The sequence below is a fragment of the Melitaea cinxia genome, chromosome 23, assembly GCF_905220565.1.
Source record: "Melitaea cinxia chromosome 23, ilMelCinx1.1, whole genome shotgun sequence".
NCBI lineage: Eukaryota > Metazoa > Arthropoda > Insecta > Lepidoptera > Nymphalidae > Melitaea > Melitaea cinxia.
Genome location: NC_059416.1, coordinates 8321835 through 8332787, shown reverse-complemented (window position 1 = coordinate 8332787; position 10953 = coordinate 8321835). Strand labels below are relative to the sequence as shown.

At 31.7% G+C, this 10953-nt stretch overlaps 1 protein-coding gene across 1 annotated transcript; it reads right to left on the bottom strand.

Annotated features, from left to right (window-relative positions):
• Nucleotides 1–7813: 7813 nt before the first annotated feature.
• LOC123665053 lies at nt 7814–10715 on the bottom strand. The gene is made up of 3 exons (XM_045599406.1): nt 10578–10715; nt 9880–10132; nt 7814–8160 (listed from the first exon to the last, which is right to left on the bottom strand). Exons 1-3 carry the CDS (start codon nt 10713–10715, stop codon nt 7814–7816), a joined length of 738 nt encoding a protein of 245 aa, XP_045455362.1.
• Nucleotides 10716–10953: the final 238 nt, after the last annotated feature.

Below are 10953 nucleotides of genomic sequence, written 5' to 3'. Positions count from 1 at the left end.
TACCATCACCCAGAAAGGAAACGTTTACTTTGCGCAGTCGGAAACTTGGAGTTACAATTTTGTTATTCCTTCTCGTGTTTACAATGCGATTATTACTATTTATTTCAAAATAATGAATATTTTGGTGAATGTTCATAATATTGTTATAAATATACTACGACGCAAATGTTAATATCTCTACCTTTTGGAAAACATCCCGTAGGGAGACTCGAGCTCCAAGATTCCGAGCGAAAAATTCCATTAAAATGGAAAAGAAGTTGATTTAGCATAATTTTTTTCAAATGTTTTACTTAAGGACGGTAGGATTGAAGTGGCTCTCTAATTACTGGGATTACTTCGACTTCCCTTTTTAAAAGTGGTAAAACTTTAAAGTGGTACTATATTTTAGCAAATCTGGAAAAGACCCCACTTTAATAGCATTGTTAAAAGTTAAAGCTAAGTACGGAGCGAGGTCATCAATGATAGTACTAATTAATTTAACTAAAATGCCCCACAGATCATTTTTTTTTAATATTAAGACTTTTAATTTTTTTTAGAATATCTATAGAATCAACTTGCGAGAATGAAAAATCAACATTACATTTGCTTACGTTATTTTTAAGAAGTAGGGTAGAATCAGTTGAAGATGGATTCAGTCAAGAAGTTAAGTCAATGGGAATTTTATCAAAAAAGGCTTCAAAGACGTTAGCCAACTTGTCATTCGAGCTTACCACAGTACCATTTATATTTAATTCAATTGATATAGTTTGCTTTATTACGTTTCCCACAGACACTATTAATTATATTTCATGTGCATTTAATTTAGTCATCAGAATTAATAATTTTATCTTTGATATATTTTGATTTAGCAGCCATACAAACAGCTTTAAAAGTCTTAGAATATTCTTTTAAATAATTCAAAAATCTAGTCTCCTGCTTCCATTGCTTCATACTGTACAGTTCGTACAACCTATATCTACTCTTATACATACCTTCAGAGCCCCATTCACTAAATTTTAAGTTTACATTTATATCGAAAGTTTTAAGTTTAAAAATGTTATAGAATTCACCTAAAATTAATTTGAAAACTGAATTATAGATTACATCTGGATCCTGTGCCATTATATCTACTTTACATATTTTTTGCGCTACAATATCCCAAAATAAAACTTAAAATAAGATCGAACTTCATAAAAATATATATTTAATGGTTGTTTGGTGGATTTTCTATATTTTTTAAGGTTTTCAGCCCTACGGGAAGGAGCCTAATAGCCTGGTACAAAAGACAGTCAAACAGCTGTAATAAATAATTTTGCTATACATTTGCTACGCAATCACTACTCCAAGTCTTCTTATTTATTTATCCTACCTCATAATTTCGGAAAGTAACAGCCAACACAGACGAAGTACCTACCATGCTTAAAATATAAATAAAAACCGTTTCGTATTTTTTAATTTCTTAGAGGATACACTTTAAATAGCGGAGCTCTGGAGCTTAACAATCTTGTTCCTCTTCCGACTTTCTAAAACATTTGTATTTTACTTTAAATATTAATTTATTTCCGTTTGATTCAAAAATAAATAAATAAATAAATATCTTATAACATTTAAAGTTAAGTTGTGTAAAACATTTTACTTAAAAATCAAACAACAATATTTTCCAAATAATTCATATTACCATGTCATTGACAATCATTCATAAGACCATGGAAGTTAAAGTTTTTTTTTTTGTATATAATGATGTTTCCGGCACTTATAAATAAAGATGATAATCTTGGTTTTACAAACATATACTATGTAAGGCATTTCTTTTTCTAGTAAATAGGTATAATTAACACAGATTGTGTAAGCGGAAAGTGAAAGACTTTCATATGATTATGAAGAAAAATATTAAAATTAATGCGTTCACCTTGATTTTATTTTTGTTTTTGCAATATGGGACTAGCTTTTAATAAGTTACAATATAAAAAAATATTTGTATCGATTAAAAAAAATAAGATTTTATAAAATACCTATTCGTATTGAGATGAAGAATAGAAGAAGAAGAAGAAGAAATGTACTTTATTTTGCATATTACAAGCTAACATAACATACATCTTTAAAAATAAAATTTGCAAAACAATATTATTGTAGCAGAGGAGACAGATATTTTTACGTGTACACTGAATGAATTCACAAGGATAGCGTTATATGTTATTTGTTATTTAAGTTAATTTATGTTTGCTTCACTATCGAATTGGGTAGTACCTGTAATGATAGTTGTAAGTTATGATTGGAATAAATAAATAAATAAATAAATAATGCACAAAGGCGGTCTTATCGCTAGGTAAGCGTTTTTTTCCAGACAACCTTGGACAATATATTTGTAATCAATAATTAATCGTTGATATAATCTATAGTTTTATCACACAATTAAATGAGACAAAATATATAATGTAAATTAAAATTAAAACCACAAAATCATGAGTAAAACATAACCAATATTTTTCTCGTGATTTAATTATAAAATCCTCAGCTCGATAAATCAACTAGCTCTTTCACTAAAATCACTGCTGTTCCGATTTATTTTGATTGCAAATGGCTCAGATATAATTTGACTGCAAAATAACATTTGAATAAAAATCAATATTCTCCTTAAGATTTATAGCAATTGTTGATTTTGGGAAACGTACAGAACTCATTAAGTTGAGAAAAGTAAACACAAAGAACTTAGCATATCACCAAAACAATAAAATTAGAACCTCCCTGACTTACATTAATACAATAAAGCAAAAAGAGAAAGTGGATTGAGTAGATTAGGAGTTTATTTGTTGAACGGACCTACGGAACCGATGTTATTTGTGTGCCATAAGTAAATTATAGAGACAGATGTGCTGGGTGGATCATTTTGCTGTCATCAATAAATCTTCAAGAAATGTATCTTGTCCTGAATAAAAATGTTGATGTGAAATTTTATCCCGTTAAAACACTGATTCGGTAGATTTGAAGGATAAGTGTTACATGTCAATCTACCCTTTTTCCATTGTACCATATTGAGCCACCTTTTGAGGTCTAAGTGTATATATAGTACCTTAAAGGAGATATACAGAATAAAATTATGATGAAGACTTAAAAATTGTTGCAATATAAGCGGCAGTGCGAATTTATATACAAAAAAAAAGTGTCTAGTACCGACTATCTAGTATCAACCGTCACATTTCGGAATATGTATCTCTCACAGACGAAATCAGTCACACACTTTCATTGTGATGGTAAAATCCTAATTCGTGCCATTGTAGAGTATTCTAGCTGTATATGAGTAGGACACCAGGTTGTAAACATCATTTTCATCATCATTTCAGCCTGACATAGTCCACTGCTGGACATAGGCCTTCACAAGTTCAAACCAAAAATGCCACTGGGCAGGTGGGTTGGTGACCGCAGGGCTGGCTGTTTCGCACCAAAGACACTGCTCCTCGTCTTCGGCCTGTATATTTCAAAGCCAGCAGTTGGATGGTTATCCCGCCATCTGTCAGCTTTTTAAGTTCCAAGGTGGTGGTAGAACTGTGCTATCCCTTAGTCGCCTCTTACGACACCCACGGGCAGAGAGGGGGTGGCTATATTCTTTACTACCGTAGCCACACAGGTTTTAAACATTCTTAATCAAAGTTTGATGTTCTGATTTGATTGTAACAGGGCTTTGTCCAGTACCTAATTGAAAACAAAAATCCAACACCTTAATATAAATAAATCCCCTTTTCCCTTCGTCCCTATATTTAGCATTACATTTATGGTTCAGCTGATGTTCGTGAAAAGATAAAGTAAAGTTCGCTTAAACCGAAAATAAAATCATCATATCAAAAATTTCGATCTACCGGGTACATTGCTCCATAGCTTAATTGGCTAGAGCGCCGACACAGTCAGTCGGAGACGCGGGTTCGATCCCCGCTGGAGGGGTCAATTTTTGATATGATATTCAAAAATGTTTAGAATTTGGTGTGGGTAACATAAAAATAAAAATCGTACATATAAAAAAATAGCATGGTGTCGTCTCCTGTCAAAGATGTTCATTGTAATATGAAACTTTGAATAGTTACGAGTTTCTGTAAAGAACTCACTATAGACGGCGCCACGGTTCGCTTAAACCGAAAATAAAATCATCATATCAAAAAGTTCGATCTAGCGGGTACATCGTTCCATAGCTTAATTGGCTAGAGCGCCGACACGGTCAGTCGGAGACGCGGGTTCGATTCCCGTTGGAGCGGTCAATTTTTGATGATATTCAAAAATGTTTAAAGTATAGCTTTTTGGAATTTACTTAGTTTTTTTTTAGTTATAAAAGAGTTTCAATATCGTATTCCTCGCGTCCGAAACAAATTTTAGAACTAAAATATAATATTATTAATTGGGTGTAATTCTCTTTTAATCAAATTGCGTTTTGCTCTAAAAAAAATTGTTATTACAGTATATAGCGGTTTTCGATAAAATAAACGCCTGCTAAAATATTTTCTGATGAATTAAAATCAAAGTTTGTTTCGCAATAACTAAAGGCGTTTGCGAAAGGTGAAAGCCTTTCTTGAATCTATATGTAAAATTGCTTTTATTTTTACACAGGCTTTTTGGCTTTAGTTTGCTAGTAGTCGTTATTGTTCCTACACAGTGACGTAGCGTGAGGGTGCCAGGGGTCCAGGGCCCCAGGCGGCACATGACAGGTGGGCGGCAAAATCACCACGACTACCAATTTACAAAAAAAATAAATATATATATATATTAATTGTATCTGCAGTGTAAAGCTCTTAAAAATATATTAGAATTAACTTCCTCCTTTTTGTAGTCGGTTAATGAACACACTGAAAATTGTGCTTGCAATGAGTGTGTTAAATTAATTAGGTTAAAAAAAACTTAAATGAATTGGTAGGGGCGGTAAATTTACGGTGGGCCCGGCGGCAAAAAAAATAGCGATATGCCATTGTACCTACACATTCTTAGTATATTTATCATTATTGCAATTTAATCAATTATAAATAAGAATATAAATAATTATCGCAACGGTCATAGCACTGACTGTTGCGCTGGTGGTCGTGGGTTTGATTCCCACTCACGACAGACATTTCTATCGGCCATATAGATGTTTGTCGTGGTCTAGGCGTTGTGCTTGTGTATTGTGTGTGTTTCCGGACCACCGACACAGGAGAAAATCTTACTGGGGGCAGTTGAGTGTTAAGCGTTTATTTATTTATATTTATTTTATAAATTTTGTCCCTAAATTATATATCCTTTTTTGTTAGAATTTTGTGTATATTTTAGAAAGGTATAGGTACTATAAAGCATGTTTTAGTTTCTATTATGTATCTGATAAAATAAGCTGGTAACATATATAAATATTTCGACTTACCATCTCTAAATGAAATCTATAACAACTTATTTCGATATAAGCCATTTTTTTTCAATCATAACATTTATAAGCGATTATAACATTTTTAAGTCAGTACATATGTACATATCATAATAAGAATAATTCGAAATTTTACAATATAATACATATTTACAATTCACAAATTAAGAATTAAATATATATATTTTTTTTTATTTACAGATAGTTACGGTATAAATCGTGTCCACGTGGAATTTAAATGAAATCGAAATTAATCGCAACTTTCAGAAACAACAATACGTAATACGATGGTGCTAATAAAGTTATTTTCTTAGAAGTTAAGTTAAAAATGGTGTATTTTTGTAACTTAAAATAATGATTTAGTGTCATCTTAACCGACTACAAAATAAGAAGAAGTCTCTTCAATAAAATTACCTTATATATTATAAGTTTTGATGATTTTTTTTTTAATGAAAAGCTGATACTTGTGTAGTCCCATTTCAATTTTATCGAGATCTCACGAATATTAATTTTCTAAGTTATTCCTAATAATGCTAAACGATGTAAATTGACGTTAATTTTTTTCATTTGCGAGCAAATACAATTATATATCACATCCCTACCTTAACTTTCAATCAATATATTTGATATAAAAATTGTAGTAATAATAAAATTACACATACTTAAAGAAAAACGCTAAATATCATCTGCAGTTTCGTCAATGTAAATTTACATTATTATTATGATGTCTATGATTATTATTGCTCAAGTCCTATGAGGCATTTAACTATTTTTACTTATTATCAATAAATAGACTGTTCTAGATGATTAAGATGAAAGTTTGAAAGATGAGTTAAGTACCTTCCTCTGGAATCATTCTATTTACTAAAGAAAACCGCATCAACATCCATTACGTAGTTTTAAAGATCTAAGCATAGGTACAGACAGCGAGAAGCGACTTTGTATTATACTATGTAGTGATAATATTAAATATTTAATATGTGTTTATTCATCAATTATACTTAAAATAGAATTGAAGGAAAGATGAAGAAGATAAAAGACTTTTTAACCGACTTCCAAAAAAGGAGGAGGTTCTCAATTCGACTGTATTATTTTTTTTAAATCTATGTTACATCAGAACTTTTGACTGTGTGGACCGATTTCGACAAATGTTTTTTTAATCGAAAGGTGGTGTATGCCAATTGGTCCTATTTAAATTTATTTGAGATCTAACAACTACTTTTCTAATTATATCTAATAATGCGTTTTTACTTGACACTTTTTTCGTCGACCTATGTTGTATTATACCGCATAACTTTCTACTGGATGTACCGATTTTGATAATTTTTTTTTTGTTGGAAAGGAGATATCCTTAGTTTAGTACCATGATAAGGAAACCAGGATCTGATGATGAGATCTCAGAGAAATCGAGGGAAACTCTTGAAAATCCGCAATAACTTTTTACTGGGTGTACCGATTTTAATAATTTTTAATTTAATCGAAAGCTGATGTTTGTCATGTGGTCACATATAAATTTTATTGAGATCTGATAACTACTTTTTTCGTCGATCTACGTTGTATTACTCGTCGATGTAATTTTGAAGACGGTTTTTTTTTTCGTTTGCGAGCAAACACAATTATTGTGCTTGTGCTCTTCTTAGGTATTCATATAGTGATAAGATTAACAAGCTACAAAATATGCCATCGGAATTTTGATTAAAATCTTAGCACGAGAATGATACTATTTAATATAGAATCACAAGTCACACTAACAAACATTAACAAATACGAAGACACATAAGTTTACTTAGAATCATGATATACAGATCAATTGATCAAGAATAATGACTTCTACATACAAATCCAATGACTAATGATAACTTGTGTATACAAAGCTTACAATGTGATAATGAAATAAAAATACGTTTTATTTTTCAATGCAGTTCGTTTTATTCTATGACTGTAAATGGAATGTAAGCACAAACATACTTTTTATAATAAACACCCAAATCGTGATACACGATACTTGTAACAAAAAAAAAAAAAAACAAATTTAAAACATAAATTACATAAAGGTAATAGAGATCAATAAATGTAACATATATGTTTTGTATTATAACATAGTACATAACATAAAAAAGTAAAATATACTAAATGAACGAATAATTATTTAAAAAATGCCAATATTGTAAGTAAATATAAAAATAAATATGATAAACGTGCATATATATTATATTATTGGATAAATATCCACATATAAAATAAAATATATACATACTTAAATAAATATAAAATATACATAAATGTTGAATACAATAATAATAGTTTATATAAAAATAATAAAACAACACAACAAAATAGCCATAAAAAAAAAAACGAAAACAAAAAATTAATATCGCATCACACACACACTCATACAAATAAATTAAGATTCGTAATAAATTAACAGACTCTTAAATAGACCGGGTTACTCTTTGGCAACTATTGTTGGTAAGCAGAGTAAGCCAAGCTGTTGGCTTCGTTTCTTGAACGAGACCAGCCACCTTCCCATCCGCTACCACCAGCATGGACGTGCTCCTCATGGGGTGGTGCCCAACCGTGGTCTTCTTGAGCATGCTTCTTGGCGATGAGAGCCTTGATGATAGCAATAACCTTGGCGATGAAAGCTATCTTGGCGAGCACAGCTAACTTGAAGACGGATGCAGCGATAACCAGAAGGGCGAAGACGACTAAAGCGATGGCTTTCGCTTTAGCCAAGATAGCAAGAGGAATGAGGAGCTTGAGTTTCTTCTTCAGCTGTTTCTTTTTCTTGCCACGACCTTCATCAACTACAACAAAATAATTGTGATGAAAAACCTGTAATATTCGTTACTCTATATATAACTATTACATACAAGCATAACAAAGTTATGCTTGATGACGCCGCGTTGGTGCAACGGATACAGCCATGAATTGTACCTGTTGCGCTGGCGGTTGTGGGTTTGATCCCCGCACATGACAAACATTTGTATTGGCCATACAGGTGTTTGCCGTGGTCTGGGTGTTTGTGCAGTCCTTGTGGGTTTCCCCAACGTGCCTCGGAGAGCACGTTAAGCCGGTCCCGGTTGTTATCATGTACACCTGATAGCGATCGTTACTCATAGTAGGGAATATATCCGCCAACCCGCATTGGAGCAGCGTGGTGGATTAGGATTAATCCTTCTCCTACATGGGGAAAGAGGCCTATGCCCAGTAGTGGAATATTACAGGCTGAAGCGCGATAACAAAGTTATAGTTGTAGAACAATGCGAAATATAACCTAAGATAATGATAGCAATTACTAAAAGTGGTTCTGCTATTTTAAAGCAAACATTTAAGCAAAATAAGGAAGTATATTGTAAAGTGATAGCGTCTTCATAATTTATTATATTTGTTTCTCAAGAAATATAAATAAAAATACTCGTTTCATATAATCAATGGGAAACTTAATACGTTGAAAATTGGTACTGCATACGAAATGAGAGGTTGGATCGGAACGAGAATATAAAATGATAATTAGCGGGAGCCTTTGAGATAAAAATGGAGAGATTTTTAAATTCGAAAACCAGTATATTTGACACACTTTACAGCCATTTCACGTTGCATTTCACTCTTACGCAATTTTCTTAACATATATGTACTATACAAATCTGACTGACTGATTTTTGGTATGTGAAAATTACCTGATATTAGTAAAAAAAAACTTTGTTGAATGGCACTTTAGAATTGCATTTTTTACATATATTTTAAACCATTTTACTATATTGACTAGGATCTCTGAATTAGTTATTAATCCTTCTTTCGTAACAAAAAGGAACTTTAGTAGATATTAATAGTTTGGGTTGACGTATATAATATTTAGTCTTTTCAATAAAAAATCGCATTCAGGTAAATAAAGAACCAGTGTAAAACTATTTCTCTCTAATGCTGTTTCTTAAGTGCAAAATATTGTTTGTTTTGAAACTTGAGAGAAAACGATATTTAAACGATTTCAGAACGTAACATACAAATGTCATGCCCTAAAAAAACAAAATCCCACTAGGTTCAAGAGATAATTTGTCATCGAAACTTTCTCTTTTAGTCTTTTAGTGAAGACATTTTATGTTGGATTTAATACCATCTTAAAATTAATTAATGAATCGTTCGTAAAAGGATTTCAATTCATATATCTAATGGTTGTTTCTTGAACAATAATTTCAAGAAATCAAAACGAAAGACATATCTTGATGATCTTTGAAATAAAAGAACATTTATAACTTCACCTCATTGGGTCGTGAGATCTTTTGTCAGTTAAAAATCAATAATATCTCTGGGTTTCACCCAAGTAAGTCTTATTTCAGAGAATATATTGGAATAAAATGGACGCATTGACTGAAATGTACCACCATGTACATACTAAGTTATATTATAAGAAATTTAATAATTTATAACAAAGGAGTTTGTTAACAGCAATTCATTCAACCATCCTACTATTATCACAATCTTACATATATAGATAACTAGCAAGTTTTTTTAATGAAATTACGTACCATCACCAATAGCTCTGGACTCTTCTTCATCTTCAGCACCAGGGAGGCTCAGCTCAAGATCGCTCTTCTGTAGCAAATCTGTAGTACTCTCCCAAAGTCTTTTAGTGATTTGCTTGCTTCTGGTTTCAGGGTCGCTTGAGAGGGCTTCATAGCTCCTAGCTTCTTTAGCACCATTGTTGTATACTGTTACCCCATCGAAAATGTTCAATTTACGAACGGTACCAAGTCTTTCCGCTGCAGTGAGTGCATGTTCCTGTTAAAAAATGTATTTTTTACGTAAAGCTTTTTTTAAATTGTCAGCAAAGAGATTTAGCTGGAAAATTTTTTTTTTTTTTTTAATAACATTTGTAATAACTAAAAGTTAATGCTGCGTTAATCTAATTATTATACCGATTTCATAAGCCTTAGTTTACTTTTATGTAATTCATAATTATTCCTACACTCATTTGACCATTTTATATAATACCAGGGTTATTTTGACATCAATATTTTAAAACGTGATTAAAATATTTTCGAACAATATGCAATATAATTCTGATGTGGGTCCCAGGAAAGTGGATTTTTTTCACTAAAGGGTAATATTGTACCTCTGTCATCCATTAAATATTATCATCAAAACTCTACTTTCTTTAACACTCATATATGATATGGGACCTGACACTGGGAACACTCAATATTAGTCCATCGTAATCACTAACCTTCAAACACAAAGTTAAATCACTGTTCATGCAATTCACAAAATTTCCAACGACCAATCGTAACACAGAATCTTCCTGGGCTATCGGACTGGAGTAACCCACCGCCACTGCACACAATACTATCACGAGGTGCTTCATGTCGGTTTTTTCTCCTGGACCACGTACTCAAGCGAAACGGTTTCGACTGTGTTGACCGCTTGATTGGTAACAGTTTTTTATCTAAATTGTCCCCACTCTTGAGCTTGTACGTATTAACATTTTAAAGTTATCGATGCCTTAAAAAGACGTAAAAGACATTATGCCATAGTGACTGACATAGTTATCATTCATTAATATTAATATTTTTTTAGGATAGCGCACCGAATCGTCTTTCTTT

Coding starts and splice junctions, on each gene's coding strand:
- LOC123665053 (XM_045599406.1), bottom strand. CDS start 10,715: ATGAAGCACCTCGTGATAGTATTGTGTGCAGTGGCGGTGGGTTACTCC. Junction 10,133..10,577: donor ATTTAACTTTGTGTTTGAAG/GTTAGTGATTAC, acceptor ATTTTTTAACAG/GAACATGCACTCACTGCAGC. Junction 8,161..9,879: donor GTCCAGAGCTATTGGTGATG/GTACGTAATTTC, acceptor ATTTTGTTGTAG/TTGATGAAGGTCGTGGCAAG.